A 15,752-nucleotide genomic window follows, 5' to 3' on the forward strand; every position below is an offset into this window, starting at 1 on the left:
GTTCTTACAACATTAAACAGAATCATTGCAGTTATCTATTGTTCACTCTGACTCTTCATCTGGCACCAACATGGTGGAGAAAATTTGATCAGGAGTATATGTAGTGTTGATCGAGTCCACAGTAGAGTTGGTCTCGGGCAAAGGCACAAGGAAGTGAACACCTGCTCCCACAGCAAGAAGTGCAACTGCAGCAAACATAATGAGGCCTCGCCTGAGGATCAGTTGGGTGATGGAGAGGCGGCTGCCCTTCAGCTTCTGTGTCACATCTCGATCCTGCACCACAGTGCCCCTGTCTTGGCACTCAGTGCTCACAGACATATAGCCATCCATCAGCTAGGAAAAATGAAACAAAAACACCAGCAGGTTGGTCACACTGCTGTGGTCATAACCTGTGTGCATGAAGTATCTGTATGAAGGACGTGCTGTGCTCACTGCAATCATGCAGAGCAAAGAAAAGGGAAAAAAAAACATCTGCAATCAATCCAGCATATAGAAGTGTGAAAACTGAGCTTTTAGCACATAGGGGTTACTAACTCTTTGAAAATCTGGCCATGTTGAATATGAGCATCCACCACTGCAATAGTATATAGTACTCTGCGAAAATCTAATTTCTCCACTTTTTAAAAATATTTTGCTGGGAAAATGGGTACAGATACAATTTAAAATCCATTCTTTGCTAATTTAGCTGTTATGTTGACACAAGACTAAAAAAAGTTTCCTTTTAAAGCTTCCATGATTCATAGGTAAGTGCAAAGTGACTTAGCAAATACAAGGAAATCATTCCTCTGAAAATGGCCATGTACAAGGACTGAAATGAGTAGAAAAGCAAGTCATGTCAAAAGAGCAAAGGGTGGCTCAGGACTTTTGCACAGTACTATATATATATGTCAGTAATGGAAGAAAACATAATATAAATGTAATCAAGAACGGTTTAAGAAAAACAAAACTATGTCAAGAAATTTAGATTAATTGTTGCTATTGCTGACTTTAACTGTTACATAGACTCACATTACTTGATGTCTGATCTTGGGTGCTGGTTTCCACAGTGCCTGTCACGGGAGCTCTTCCTAATAACGAAGGATTTTTCTGAGCCCGTTTCACAGCCTGTAAATATGAAAAGTCAGTGTAAGCAATAGATTCATTAATATTTTTTGGGTCTTGGAAGCTAAGTATAAACTGATCTTCAATTTGAGGCACAGTATCTTTATTGGTTGTTTTCATATGATACCTCCTCAGTGATTTGTTCCCAGTTCAGCTTAAAGATGACAATAATGTAGAAGGTAGATTGTAAAATGACACAAACAAGCAGTCCAAGCCAGAAACCTGCAGAGAAAATGACAAATTACTTAAGTGCAAGGCAAGCTTCACTTTAAAAGCTCATTTTAGTAAATTACAAAAAAAGCATCACTTTGTGCAATTACCCAACACTCTTAGTTTTGCAACGAATGTCAACGTGATACTTAGAGAAAGCCCTATGCAGTAGTATCCAATGAAATTAGCCACAGCTGGAATCTTCTGTTTCCCTGTGCCTAAGAAAATGCCCGTGCACACACACTTGGATGAAACAGAGATAAACTTTATATTAGATTTACTTGTCATGCTTTTAGGAGCATACACGCGCTGCCAAGTGTAACTAAAACTCACCACGAGACCATCAAAGAACTGAAGGAAACAGTAAGCATTCATCAGCTGTGAGACCAGACCTATGATCTTCCTGAAAGAAAAGGTTTAATTAAGGTTTTGCACATCCTTGCCAATCTTTGAATGCAACAACAGTGTTTAGGAATATTACTGTTAGTGAAATGTGAATGCAGCTGAACTCACTCATCTGACGTGAAGATGAAGCCAATCACTGTTTTGACGGAGCCAAGGACAAGGCCTTCTACAACTGCAATGCTACCTAGAAAACAAGAGCTCCAAAATCTGTATAACGGTAATAAAGTTATGGGAAACGAATATAAATCACGATACATTTCTAACTGACCTGCAAGAGTAAGGGACATCTTGCTAGTTAGGAGTGCTCTGCCGGTGTCTCCTGCACCAAGAGCATTACCCACCCGGGCACATGCCGCAGCTTGAATACCAAGAGGGAACTATGGATTCATTATTATGAACAAAGTATAGGAGAAAATTTGCTCTCAGGTGGTTCAAAGCAACCAAAGAAATATTTTAAAGGGAGAATTTAATTCTCTGATTTGTAGTGATTAAACCTTACCATATATGTTATGACAGTCACCATCATGACAGCGTGCTGGGCTGCCAGCTCATTTTCACTCAGCATTCCTGATTGTTACAGACAAAGAAGAAAGAGCAGGCATGATTCAAATATTTTTAGATTGTCTATGATCATCTAAAAGGAAAAAAAAAGGATTACCTGCAAAGAATCCCCCAAACTCATAAACCCACCACTCAAAGCATTTCATTAATGTACTGGGAATAGCCAGCTTCATGTAGGAGCCCCAGTCCTGCAGTGATTCCACAGACCAGCCTGCAGGGGGAGAGAGACGCTCATTTATATAAAACTAGGGAAAAGAAGAAGATGGTGCATGAGATCATCACTGTTCTCAGTATACCTCCCCATGTTGTTACATGAAGCCTCTTCCACAAAATGTAAGCAAACAGAAAAGTACAGATGTAAATCTGAGACAGAGTATTTGCAGCTGCAGAGCCACTGCAAGACATTTGGGTTGATATCAGTGTTAAATTCTTTTATTCAGAATTAAAGCATTAAAGTGATATGAGTGTGAGTTCGCATACCTAACACCCAGATCCAGCCAGTGAATAAAAATATAGTTTGTCACCACATTTGCAATGTTTGCCAGAGCAGCACTATACATTTGTGGCAGTATGATTCCCTGAGAATACAAAATGTAGTCAGCGTGATTACATTTCCTTTTCCACCAAAATTGTAATTAGTTTTAGAAACATTTACGATATCTGTAAAACCAGTACGGGATCGGAATAGAGAAATGGACCTGGTTCTGCAGGTAAGACACCTGAAGATGATGTAGAAACATTGCCTATGGAAGAATAATAAATTATTGCACAGCACAAAAAACGTCAAACATTGGTTTTGAATGTTTGTATAAAGGTTAAGGAGAAAAGCAGCGACTCACTGGCACAGCAGGCAGGAAGGCAGTGATATACAGCTGGGCTATTCTGAAAGCAAGAAGTGCATGTGAGTACATCTAGTACATTTTACATTTTAGTTTATATGTATTCATAAAGGCCTTTTCAAAATAAAGTTGTACTGAACTACACAAACAACTAAAAATAAATAATTTCAGTAGAAACAAAAGCAATTTCAAATTGAAGAGAAACCAGTACTCATGCAATCTTGCTCATTAAAGAAGTTGCTTTGGTCAGTAAGACATTAGTGGGTTTAAAAAGCCAAAAAGTAAAAATGCATTTAGAAGAAGCCTGAGGTCATTAGGCAGAGGCATCAGGCATGTCTGAATATTTCAGGCAGCAGGAAGTTTCATATGGATACAGCAGCTTAGATATGCAGACAGGTGCTTAACAAAGTTAGGCTTCAAAAATGAGCCGTAAAATCATTTCTAAGGCTAACAGGTAGGAAGTGAAGAGCTGTAAAGACTGATTTCATCTGGTCACTTATTTTGCTATCTGTTAAAAGCCTGTCAGCTGCAGTTTGAATTATTTGTATCTTATTTATGTTATGACGATGAATAAAGTGCATTACAGTGGTCAAGTCCAGAGGACATAAAAGCATGGATGACCTTAACCAAAATGAGATAGGAATGATATCTGCCTAAGCGGAATGAAACAGGACTGCATAACTTTAAACACCTGCATATAAAAGAGAGAGCTTGGACCCAAAATTACCCCAGGTTATGAGTCTCTCTCCAGACATTTTTAAATACTGTAGGAGACCCAGATTAGAAAAAAGATCAAAAGTGCTGCTAGTGCTGGGGGACGAGGGTGTAATTATAATTACTTCAATTTTATGATCATTCAGGTTTAGAATGTTTTTAGACATCCAGTTCCTAATTCAGCTAGACGGGACCTAATATGTGAGATATCAGCGGTAACAGATTATAGGACATTTGTGCCTGCATAGCAGTGAAAATCAACTCCATCCATTTGAATGAGAAGATGAGGCTTTGTCAGTCATTACTGAAAATTACTTGTTTGATAGACCTGACATAAACCAATCCAGCGTCACATCACTGATACCAGCACTGTTCTTTAGACTGACTGAATTAAATGTTCTGGTCCACAATATGCAAGGCTGAGATGAGGTCAGGGAGAATGAAAATAGAGAAGAGCACACAGTCAGCAGCAGATTGTTTGAGACCTTGACAAGAGCAGTTTGAGCATAGCTAGTGAAGCTCCTAAGACATATTTGGTAATTCCTTGAATAAAGCAAAAAGGTAATCAGAATGACTGTGATCGATGTTCCCTCTAAGCTGCGCGCGTGCGCAATTGCGCTCTGCTGGCATGGTCTCTGCGCACAGAAAATCTGTGTTGCGCACAAAAAAAAATCTAACCTGAATTGAAATTACAATTAAAACTTAAACAATTCTGTTTTGCGGTGTTAGTCAGTAAGTGACTGGCTGCTCCCGTATGGAATTAGAACGATGCCACCTTATCCCATAGGCCAGCCAATAATGCGATTCACATTCGTATATACGCAGCTAATGAACGTCGTTGACAGGCTATGACAGCGTCCTTATGTGCCGACACTGGTGTTTTAGCTAGCAAAGCGGCGTGGCTGATGTGGAGTGAAGCCACGTTAATGACAACGTGCACAACCATTGGAGATGTGAGCAGGACAGACGGAACAACTGACAGAAAAAGTGTGAACTTTATACCAGTTTTTAAATTGTGTTGATGGGCCACGTAAAACCAGAGTTATGATAAAAATAATCAAAAAATGATATGGCAACATGGCATTTAGTTGTTTAGGAAGGGGGCAAGTTTTAGGAATGGCGGCGGTGTTTTAAGATGTGAGAGATTTGCGACGTTTAGCGCAAATCTTGTGTAGTTAGTGTGTAGTGTAGTCAATAGTTTTGTTGTGTGTGTCAGAACAATGAGACGACTACTGAATGTTACAGGTGTTACAGGAGTGATACATCTCCTGTTGTCAGGCCTGCAGGTATCAGGCTGTTGTTCTCCTTTATCTCATAGTGGACAGAAATTATTTTTTGGAGTGACACAAATAATTTGTGTGGCATCAGATTTGATGCAGAACAGCTGATTGTTCTGTAAATGGTTTGAAATGTTTATTTTAAAAAATGCCTTGGTTGCATTTTTAGGTAAACAGCTGCAAAAAACTTTGTTGTTTGCATAACTCAGTAACTTTTTTTGAAGAAGTAACTATTTAATTAACTGCCCAACATTGGTCATTATATACTGTATTTTGCAGACAGAGAGTTACAGGACTCTCTCCCAGACCACAGACTCATACTCATAATCAGCTGGTCAAGTTACTTGAAAAAAGTAATCAGTAACTAATTACTGATTACTTACTTAAAAGTAATCGGATTACAGTAACGCGTTACTGCCCATCTCTGCTCATAATACAAGTCAGAGCTTTATATATATACACTCAACAAAAATATAAACGCAACACCTTTGTTACTGCTCCCATTCCCCATGGGATGGACGTAGAGACCTAAAATTCATTCCAGATACACAATATAACCATCCCTCCCAAACAGTGGTCACAAATCAGTCCAAATGTGTGGTAGTGGGCACATCTGCTATATTGAGATAATCCATCCCACCTCACAGGTGTGCCACATCAGGATGCTGATCTGACATCATGAGTAGTGCACAGGTGTACCTCAGACTGCCCACAACAAAAGGCCACCCTGGAATGTGCAGTTTTTTGCGCTATTGGAGGTCTGGGGACCCAGAACTGGTCAGTATCTGGTGTGACCACCATTTGCCTCATGCAGTGCAACACATCGTCGCATGGAGTCTATCAGATTGTCAGTTGTGGCCTGTGGAATGTTGGTCCACTCCACTTCAATGGCTGTGCGAGGTTGTTGGATATTCGTGGGAACTGGTACACGCTGTCGTATACGCCGGTCAAGCACATCCCGAACATGCTCAATGGGTGACATGTCCGGTGAGTATGCTGGCCATGCAAGAACTGGGACATTCTCAGCTGCCATCTGCCCTGAACAATGTGAACCATGATTCATCCGTGAAGCGCACACCTCTCCAACGTGCCAGACGCCATCAAATGTGAGCATTTGCCCACACAAGTCTGTTACGGCGACGAGCTGGAGTCAGGTCAAGACCCCGATGAGGACGACGGGCATGCAGTTGAGCGTCCCTGAGACGGTTTCTGACAGTTTGTGCAGAAATTGTTTGGTTGTGCAAACCAATTGTTCCAGCAGCTGTCTGGGTGGCTGGTCTCAGACGATCTTGGAGGTGAACCTGCTGGATGTGGAGGTCCTGGGCTGGTGTGGTTACACGAGGTCTGCGGTTGTGAGGCCGGTTGGATGTGCTGCCATATTTATCTGAAACGCCTGTGGAGACGGCTTATGGTTGAGAAATGAACATTCAATGCACGGGCGACAGATCTGGTTGACATTCCTGCTGTCAGCATGCCAATTGCACGCTCCCTCATTGCTTGTGGCATCTGTGGCATTTTGCTGTGAGACAAAACTGCACATTCCAGGGTGGCCTTTTGTTGTGGGCAGTCTGAGGTACAACTGTGCACTACTCATGATGTCAGATCAGCATCCTGATGTGGCACACCTGTGAGGTGGGATGGATTATCTCAATATGGCAGATGTGCCCACTACCACACATTTGGACTGATTTGTGACCACTGTTTGGGAGGGATGGTTATATTGTGTATCTGGAATGAATTTTAGGTCTCTACGTCCATCCCATGGGGAATGGGAGCAGTAACAAAGGTGTTGCGTTTATATTTTTGTTGAGTGTATATAAAAAAAGAAAGTTGTGTTTTCAAAATTTGAGTTCAAGTTATTTTTACTTCCAATAGTTTTAACATACTACACAGGTCATGAACAAGATTTTTTTTAATTTTCATTGTATGTGGTCTAAAGCAGTTAATTAAAAGTAGTCTAACATAAATGCTGCAATTTGATTATTTTAGTAAACCATGTAGCTTGGATGGATTCGATGCTGGCGTGACCACAGTGCTCACGTCTGCTGTTGCTCACAGTGGTCCAAGGGACCGCTCAGGGAGTTTGTGTTCGCTCAGACGCATGAAAAATTAGAGGGAACATTGGTTCAGTTTTATACGATTAGTTGAGATCATTTTGACATTCACTTAATTTGTATTGTGATTCTGTTTAGTGAATCTTTGGCAACCAGAAATGGTTTTAATGCACAGATGTTATTCCTGAGAAGATCAGGTTTCATGTTTAAATGTACCCATATCTATGCCAGTTGTATCAATAATATTACTGTATATTTGCTGCTGTTAGTTACCTGGCCACCTCAGGGTTCTGGCCCACACATAATAGGATGGCCTGAGCATTAATGAGGAGACCCCAGCAAGGCAGACAGAACAACAAGAGGATGATTATGCCCCGCTGAAGGATCACGCCCACCCGGAGTAGATTTTTAGCACCAAAAGTCTGTCAGGATAATGAACATTTTAAAGATGGCAGCAAGAAAAAAGGGAAAGCAAAAAATTCCAGTGTATGATAGCATCATGTTGACTTGGTTTTACAGACCTGAGACACCAAAGTATCACATGCCAGTCCCAGACCAAATCCTGTTGCTGCAGTGGTAATATTAATTGTCTGAAATGAATGCAAACTATTATAAGCAAAACTTGAGTGATTCTTAAGAGCAAGTGTCAAGTGCTTAGCATAGATTAAATCATAAGTGTTGTTGACGAGTGATTACGAGACAATTATCTTGCTGACTTAAGTAACAATTCCTTTTCTTCCATCAGCATCCTCGTAATTACTTCTTCATTTAATCCATTTTTCGAGTAAGCTTCAAAACATCAGTGGAGCATACAGATGACTTACAGCAGAAGCTAATCCATAGCCAGCCATCACGTCATTTCCCAGACGGCCACAGAACATTGTAACCACAAACGGAAGCATGTAATTGAGGATTCGAGAGAGCAGCTAGAAAGACAAATACCAAAAATGTTGCAGGAGTGATACCACTATTACATGACAAGTAATTTAAAAATAAACCATTACATACTGCAACTAATTATCGTGGTACACAGATTTCCTGACAAGTTTATTTCCTGCAGTTTGCAGTCATTATTCAGCGAGTAAAAAGTGCCAAATATTGTTTCAGTTTTATTGTCACATCTGTGAAAGTGTGTTTTCCTGACATCTTAAACTTTTTTTAAAAACAGAAAGACTGTCATCAGTCTTCTGTTGTATCATCAGCAAGGATAATCTCCATCTACGTGGTCTGTTAAAGAAAGATCATGGCACGTGAGCAATCCCAGTACTTACCAGAGGACCTGTCATCTTCAGGATGTGGTACAGTTCCTCTCTGTGTGCCACAGGAACCCTGTGGCACACCCGTCTACAACAAAAACGTTTGCCGCTGGACCTCTCCATGTCTGCAGTCCCAGATGCTAATGTATGTTCTTCCACTAAAACCTTTCTCTATACTCTCACACAGTCATCTTAGTTGCACTCCAGGATGCTGCAAAGGATGCAGCCACAGCTGCCTTGGAGCAAAACAAAGTCCAGCTGAAACAACACAGATTGTGAGAAGGAAGAGAGAAACACTCAGCAACCACAACAAAGGCAAAGATGGGGGTGAGGACTTGAAAGCAAGAATGTTTTGATCTGGGTGATTAAACGTGTGTAAAACACAAGTAACTACCTCTATTTGTGGTCAGCTGAGGAAATTTTACAAAAATAATAACATCAGGATTTTAGAACTGCAAAGATCAAACATTTGCACAATGGTAGACCAAAAAAAGGCCATTGTTGGAGAAAATCTGATAATGTAATCTCTTGTAGTATTTCACAGACTTCTTAAACAATCCAGCATCCTAGAAACATGAAATAGCTTACTTAATGCCTTCTCAAGCCAAATTGAAAGTGGTAATTAAGAACTCAACCATCAAAGAGGTGTTAACAATAGAAAAGGAGTAAAGAGGGAAATGTGATCATAAAATAAACATTTGTGAGTGTCTTGGGGAAGGATGTCCTTTTGATACCTTCATTAATAAATCTCTTAGAGACTTGACACACAAAAACAAGTGGATGATTGTAGTTGCACCTCCACATTTAAAAGAGCTGGTTGAGATGTCTTGGACATATGATCAGGACGTCCTCCTTAGGACGTGGGGTGAAGTGAGGTGTTTCAGGTATGTCCTACCAGGAGGAGGCCACACAGCAGAACCAAGAGGTAATAGAGGTTCTCAGAGCAGAGAAAGATCAACTAAGGTCTCCATAACCCAGAGCTACTATAACACTCGAGCTACCTAACATATATGAGGGTGAAGGCTTTTAGGGGGACAAGTGCATACTCTTAAAACAGGATTCAATAACTATTTTTGAGACAGAAACATTTCTATACTGCTGTTTTTTACAGCTTTGCATTTAACAATGCAAAGACATGAAATTCTTATCACCTGAGCAACATAGATATGTTTTTAAAATATTTCTAAAAAAAATTGAGTGAAATAAATTCATGATTTCATTTTTTCCATGCAGAAAAAAAGGAGAAAGAAATTAATAACTGGACTCTATTTTATATCCCACATCATGCAGTCTGAGTTTGGCCACCCCTACATAAACAGCTTGGCTTCACCATGACAAAAACAAACAAATAAACAAGCAAAAAAAAAAATTCACACCAAAGAGTTCAACCTAAAATGTTTTTTTTTAATAATTAAAATGGAACATCTATTTACATTTCTGTCAACAGCATTGTTTCTTTGGTCATTAGACAAAGTTTAATTTTCATCTCCAGGCAGGATTTATACTTAGCAACTGTTGACATGTATTCTTAAAAACAAAATGCTGATAAAACAATCAGATACACATTCATCACTTTGTGATGAAATAGGTCATTTATTACTTAATAATGATGATAATTTGAAGAAAATGAAATGTACCCAACACCATTAATTCACCTTATTTTTGAATCACATCTGTTACAGTTGGGTCCTGAAACAGTCCAAGACAATCATTCTGTAAGAGCTTAACACTGTGTTTTTACGCTATCTCTCTAATGTGACCATCACACTGGTGGAGATTTGATCAGGAGTATCTGTACTATTAATCCTGTCCATTGTAGAGTTTGCAGGTATCGTCTCTGGCAAAGGCACAAGGAAGTACACACCTACTCCCACAGCAAGAAGTCCAACAGCTGCAAACATAGTGAGGCCTCGCCTGATGATCAGCTGAGTGATGGAGAGATGGCTGCTCTTCGGGTCGTGGTCCACGTGTTCGCCCTGTGTCGCTTGGCACTTGGTACTCACTGGTGTGTAGCCATCTACTGACTTAAAGGAATTGTATTTTTCATTACTTTATTAAGTTAAATAAAGATAAATGTAATGAAATTTAATAATAAACATAGAACAAAAAACTAGAAGTAGTAGAAGTGCTACTTCTACTCTGATAACAAAGTAGAACAAGACACATCAACCAATTTAGATTGGACCACTTACATTCCCATTGCTTGATGTTTGGCCAGTGTCTGAAACAACATCCGTGCCTAATGCTGCCATGTAAGTATTTTTCTGAGCTCGTTTCACAGCCTGAAAAATAGAAAAGTTGCAAAACCAAATCAAAATTTTTCATATTCACGTACAGCTTTGTCTCACTCACAGATGCCTCAAAAAATTAAAACAACAAATCTCTGTCTGTATATGAACAGCTGAGTCCCTGCATGACCTTGATTGTTATATTAGTCAGTTAATATACCTCATCTGTCATTCTCTTCCAGTTCAGCTTGAAGATGACAATGATGTAAAAGGTGGACTGTAAGATGACGCAAATGAGCAGTCCAAGCCAAAAACCTGCAGAGAGAAAGACAAATGGGTCTGTTGAAATCACGCTGAGCATCAGTTGTAATAACTGGCTCTTGCTAGGCAACAATTTATTCTTCTTGCATGTCTATGAACCTAACAAAATATGACCACTTGATGTAATTACCTAGCACTCCTAGTTTTACAACAAACATCAGAGTGATGCTCAATGAAAGCCCTATGCAGTAGTATCCAATGAGATTAGCCGCAGCTGGTATCTTCTGTTTGCCAGTACCCAAGAAGATGCCTGTGCACACACACTGGGATGGGGAAAACAAATTTCATATTTGACATGAATCTGGTGCCTTTGGAATCATGCTGCAAATATAGTTGCTTTGAATACAACGAGAGCTGGTAGACTCACCACAAGGCCATCAAAAAATTGAAGGAAACAATAAGCGTTCATCAACTGTGACACCAGAGCTACAATTTTTCTGTAATGATAATTAAGCCAAAGTCTCATGTATAGAGTTTCTACTGTATAAGCAGGTGTTTAGGTACACAGGTACACAGACTCACTCATCAGATGTGAAGATGAATCCAATGATTGTTTTAGTAGCACCCAGGAAGAGGCCTTCAACAACAGCAAAACTACCTGGAAAGGTAAGTAATCTGTCATACTGAGAAAAAACTCTAACTTGAAATACTCATAAATATCAGACACCACAGAAGAACACATTTAGCTAACCTGCAAGAGCCAGTGACATCTTGGCTGATAGAATCGCCCTGTCAGTGTCTCCAGCCCCAAGAGCATTGCCCACACGGGCACATGCTGCAGCTTGAACACCAAGAGGGAACTATGGATTCATTGTTTTGAAAAAGGAAAGGAAAAAGTTAAATAAATCACCCAAATTTGAGACTTTTTATGAAAGAGGCGACAATGAAATGTTCTGATTTGCAGTCACTACACAGTACCATGTAAGTAATGAAAGCCACCATTATCACAGCATGTTGAGCTGCCAGCTCATCTTCACCCAGCATTCCTGATCATTACAGACACAGAATAAATTATAGCCTTTGCAGACTGTATTGCCAGCTCTAAACCCAATTATCTTAGAAGCAGGCTTTACTGGTTTAATCCTGTATATTGCACATATTCCATGATAATTGAATATATATATATTTCACACCATAAATAGGGATTACCTGCAAAGAATCCTCCAAACTCATAAACCCACCACTCAAAACAAGTCATTAAGGTACTGGGAATGGCCAGCTTCATGTAGGAGCCCCACTCCTGCAGTGATTCTGCAGACCAGCCTGCAGGGGGAGAGAGACGCTCAGTTTATATAGAACTTTTTAGTGCAAGCACAGAGAGAGCATGCATTTTAAATATCTCACCTCCCCATGTTGATACATGGAGTTTCTTCCACCAGATGTACACAAACAGAAAAGCGCAGATGTAAATCCAAGCTAGAGTGTGGGCTGCTGCAGAGCCACTAAAAGCCATATGCAAAGACACAGAGATAGTCCAGTATGTCATTTTTTTTTCTGTATATATGTGTGTGCGTGTGTAAAATGATAGTTGAGATGAGTATATCTACCCAACACCAAGATCCAGCCAGTAAAGAAAGATGTAGTTTGTCACCACGTTTGCAATATTTGCGAGAGCAGCAGTGTACATTTGTGGCAATATTATTCCCTGAGTACACAAACACCAGATGATGCAAGGCTTAGCATACCTTTCTCTCTGTATCGCACTGATTGAGACAACAAACTGTGATTCTATTACAAGAAAAGGCAATTATGTACACAGCATTAGCAAACCTGGTTCTGTAGATAAGACACCTGAAGATGATGTAGAAACATTGCCTAAAAAACAATTATGACAAAAATGCTTAAATTTAGCAAAAAGAAAAAAAATGGTGTGTATATGTGTCTCTACTGAATTTGCACAAAAAGCAGAGAGAAAAATCACATCTCACCGGCACTGCAGGAAGGAAGGCTGTAATATACAGCTGAGCTATTCTGGGTAAAAAAAAAAGCAGATGTATTCAGATCCAATCAAAGCTAAAGAAATGACTATTATAGTTAGATACACTGTTCAGGCTCAGATAGCTCTGCTACCACTCAAAAGCTAATTTATGGCAAAAAATGTTATTGAAAGTTATTGTACTGCATATGACTCCTGTAGGGACTGACTGACAATAAGATTGAGTTGTATGTGCAAGTTCTGTGTGCTCAGTTACCGGGCCACCTCACGGTCCTGGCCCAGACATAAGAGGATGGCCTCTGCATTAATGAGGAGACCCCAGCAGGGGAGACAGAACAATAGCAGGATAATGATGCCTCGCTGAAGGATCACTCCCACACGCAGCAGGTTCTTACCACCAAAGGTCTTCAAGCAGCACACAGACATAGTTAATCATTTTATGAATGTGAGAAATAGTTACAGTTAGGATGTGCATTAAGGGAAATTAGGGGTCAGGGGGGAAAAAACTAATTAAATATGAGTTTCCAAACCTGAGACACCAAAGTATCACACGCCAGTGCCAGACCAGTGCCTGTCGCTGCTGTGCTCACGTTAATGGTCTGAAATGAATATGAAATATAGGTATATAGAGAACACTAATTCATAGCTGTAATATCTATTGTCCATCTGCTAGGTGCCTGGAAACTTTGTCTTTATTTATGATTTCCTTACATCAGCCTCCACAGACAACCACTTACAGCGGAAGCTAATCCATAGCCGGCCATCACATCGTTTCCCAGACGGCCACAAAACATTGTAACCACAAACGGAAGCATGTAATTGAGGATTCGAGACAGCAGCTAGAAAGACAAATACCAAAAATGTTCCACTGGTGATACAGGTATCACATGACACACAGGAAGAAAAGTGTAAGCAGACAGTATCAGTATTTACCAGAGGCCCCGTCATCCTCAGGATGTGATACAGTTCCTCTCTGTAGGTCAGAGGGACCTTGTTACGAACTCCCCTGCAGCAGAAAAGCTTGTCACTGGAAACCTCCATGTCTGCAGGACCAGACGGTTTTTCCACTGAAGCATCCATCCTGTCTGTCATGTACTTGTATCTGTAATGCCCTCTATGCACAGAATCCACCACTGATGTTCTAAGTTTTTCAACATCTTAAAAGGTTACTAATGAATTTCCCCCAAGTTATCCAGTAAGTCTTTTTTGTTTATTTTTACAGTATCATTACAGAGGTCCAGACTGTTTCCTGACTGCAGATACACTCTAGGAATTTGCATTTCATTAATAAGTACATGTAGCACTCGTTTTGCGATCTTTTTGGTTTTATGTCATTTCTCTTTTGCACACACGTGCCATTTTGTGCGAGCAAAATCACCTTCAAGATCCCACCTCATGTCTGTAGCTGCTAAATACATGAATGTAATCAAAATCAAAACTTTATTTATATCACACTTTTCATACAATAAGGATACAACACAAAGTGCTGTACACATTAAAACCAGAAAATAAACAAAAACATACATAGATCCCCTTCATTATGCCCTTACTGCACCTACATTCCCACCTAGATATTAGACTCCAACCCATTGTATGGAAACACTGGCGATAAAATGAAATAAAGTTTTAAAAAGGTAGCTATACAGGTACATATAAAGGCAATCAAGTTGAAAACACTGACTGAGAGACAGTGCTTAAAATTGGTGTAATCCGGGCTCTTTCTGGTCATCAACATGTGCAGCCGAGTTCTGAAGCAGTTACAGGGGTAACAAAGATTTCTTCGGAAGACCAAAAATAAGAGCATTGCAGTAATCAATCCTGCAGGAGATTTATAGTGTTTCCGTGTCATACTGGAGAGCAATAAGGTTATGCAGTCAGTGCTCTAGAAACATCACTTGAGATGCAGCCTTCTGCTGCTGTTAGGCATAAAACCCACTCAACTTGCTATCTCTGTGAGAGTGATTGCACGTAGTCTTCTTTTATAGAGTTCAAAAAGATGTTTTTACCACTAAGTGATTTTGCTTCTTTCTTTCTTGTGAGCTTTTAAGGAGGCAAGGATTTTGAGAGTCTCTAATGATACATTTCAACTGGAGGGACCTGGAGATTAATACACAATTATTACACTTTTATTTTACAAATTTATACAAGTCACTCTCGTGAGCACCTTGGGTAGGCTGTTCGCTTTTGTTAAATAAATGCAAGTTTGATACCGTGAGCAAAAACCAAATAATAAAAATATATCATTATGTAATAGAGCTGTATTATGTAGTATTTGTAACACAGAACAAAGTCTGTTTCATGAGTTAATATTTGCTACGTTGTGGAGTCCATGTGGTGCATTTCAGTTGGAACAAGCAGGAGATAAATATATAATTGTTATATTGTTAAACTTGTTCCTATAAACTCACACTGAGTCACTCTGACTACTTCTCTTATTGAAAACCTAACTCTCTTATCATAAATACTTGGAGTATACAATTAGATATATTCACGCTTGGAAATGTGAAGAATCATCTTTTGCCTTTCTTTAACTCATGTTTCAAACAGTAAATCTAGTGAAATGGGTACGAAACCAAAACTGCCACTTTGTTTCTGTTTTTTTTGCAGAAAATAACACACGTGAATGCCAAGATGTTGTGCGTAGCAGTGGCATCACACATCTCTAGAAAGAAATCCACCGCCGTAGTTTGTGTTTTCTCTCACATAGACGCACATGTGATGCATACATGTGATAAGTTTGCCTTCAGGGGTTTTCAGGGGAAGAAAACAAAAAGAAAAACTTGCAAACATGTGGTTAAGATTTTAAAATTCAGTATTTTACACATAGAATTAAAGTCACAATTCTGACTG

General features: G+C 39.6%; 2 protein-coding genes across 3 annotated transcripts; both read right to left on the minus strand.

Moving 5' to 3' along the window:
• Nucleotides 1-42: 42 nt before the first annotated feature.
• Nucleotides 43-8,549, minus strand: LOC146619112 (multidrug and toxin extrusion protein 1-like). Of its 2 annotated transcripts, XM_085371533.1 has the most exons (17): nucleotides 8,433-8,549; nucleotides 7,986-8,087; nucleotides 7,683-7,751; nucleotides 7,435-7,583; nucleotides 3,117-3,159; nucleotides 2,976-3,020; nucleotides 2,758-2,855; nucleotides 2,574-2,671; nucleotides 2,375-2,488; nucleotides 2,216-2,283; nucleotides 1,985-2,093; nucleotides 1,825-1,900; nucleotides 1,645-1,714; nucleotides 1,422-1,554; nucleotides 1,229-1,323; nucleotides 1,009-1,104; nucleotides 43-333 (listed from the first exon to the last, which is right to left on the minus strand). In XM_085371533.1, the coding sequence occupies exons 1-17, from the start codon at nucleotides 8,538-8,540 to the stop codon at nucleotides 43-45; spliced, it is 1,764 nt and encodes a 587-aa protein (XP_085227659.1). In that variant the 5' UTR covers nucleotides 8,541-8,549. The 2 variants fall into 2 exon arrangements, with proteins under 2 accessions (XP_085227659.1, XP_085227658.1); XM_085371532.1 differs by having other exon boundaries at nucleotides 1,422-1,714; nucleotides 8,433-8,540.
• A 1,610-nt stretch (nucleotides 8,550-10,159) lies between these two features.
• Nucleotides 10,160-13,994, minus strand: LOC146619113 (multidrug and toxin extrusion protein 1-like). The gene is made up of 17 exons (XM_085371534.1): nucleotides 13,836-13,994; nucleotides 13,640-13,741; nucleotides 13,433-13,501; nucleotides 13,159-13,307; nucleotides 12,895-12,937; nucleotides 12,737-12,781; nucleotides 12,514-12,611; nucleotides 12,311-12,408; nucleotides 12,116-12,229; nucleotides 11,885-11,952; nucleotides 11,658-11,766; nucleotides 11,489-11,564; nucleotides 11,334-11,403; nucleotides 11,097-11,229; nucleotides 10,866-10,960; nucleotides 10,610-10,699; nucleotides 10,160-10,441 (listed from the first exon to the last, which is right to left on the minus strand). The coding sequence occupies exons 1-17, from the start codon at nucleotides 13,992-13,994 to the stop codon at nucleotides 10,160-10,162; spliced, it is 1,800 nt and encodes a 599-aa protein (XP_085227660.1).
• Nucleotides 13,995-15,752: the final 1,758 nt, after the last annotated feature.

Source organism: Diplotaxodon limnothrissa, linkage group LG14, assembly GCF_057381915.1.
Source record: "Diplotaxodon limnothrissa isolate DT_005_m linkage group LG14, D_limnothrissa_male_GT1.1, whole genome shotgun sequence".
Lineage (NCBI taxonomy): Eukaryota > Metazoa > Chordata > Actinopteri > Cichliformes > Cichlidae > Diplotaxodon > Diplotaxodon limnothrissa.

Excerpts from the sequence above, each read along its gene's own strand:
- LOC146619112 (XM_085371532.1), bottom strand. The coding sequence starts at position 8,540 with ATGGAGAGGTCCAGCGGCAAACGTTTTTGTTGTAGACGGGTGTGCCAC. Across the intron at positions 7,584-7,682 it reads GTGATACTTTGGTGTCTCAG|ACTTTTGGTGCTAAAAATCT; the intron begins GTCTGTAAAACC and ends TTATCCTGACAG. Across the intron at positions 2,489-2,573 it reads TCATGTAACAACATGGGGAG|GCTGGTCTGTGGAATCACTG; the intron begins GTATACTGAGAA and ends CTCCCCCTGCAG.
- LOC146619113 (XM_085371534.1), bottom strand. The coding sequence starts at position 13,994 with ATGACAGACAGGATGGATGCTTCAGTGGAAAAACCGTCTGGTCCTGCA. Across the intron at positions 12,782-12,894 it reads CCTTCCTTCCTGCAGTGCCG|GCAATGTTTCTACATCATCT; the intron begins GTGAGATGTGAT and ends ATTGTTTTTTAG. Across the intron at positions 12,230-12,310 it reads CCATGTATCAACATGGGGAG|GCTGGTCTGCAGAATCACTG; the intron begins GTGAGATATTTA and ends CTCCCCCTGCAG.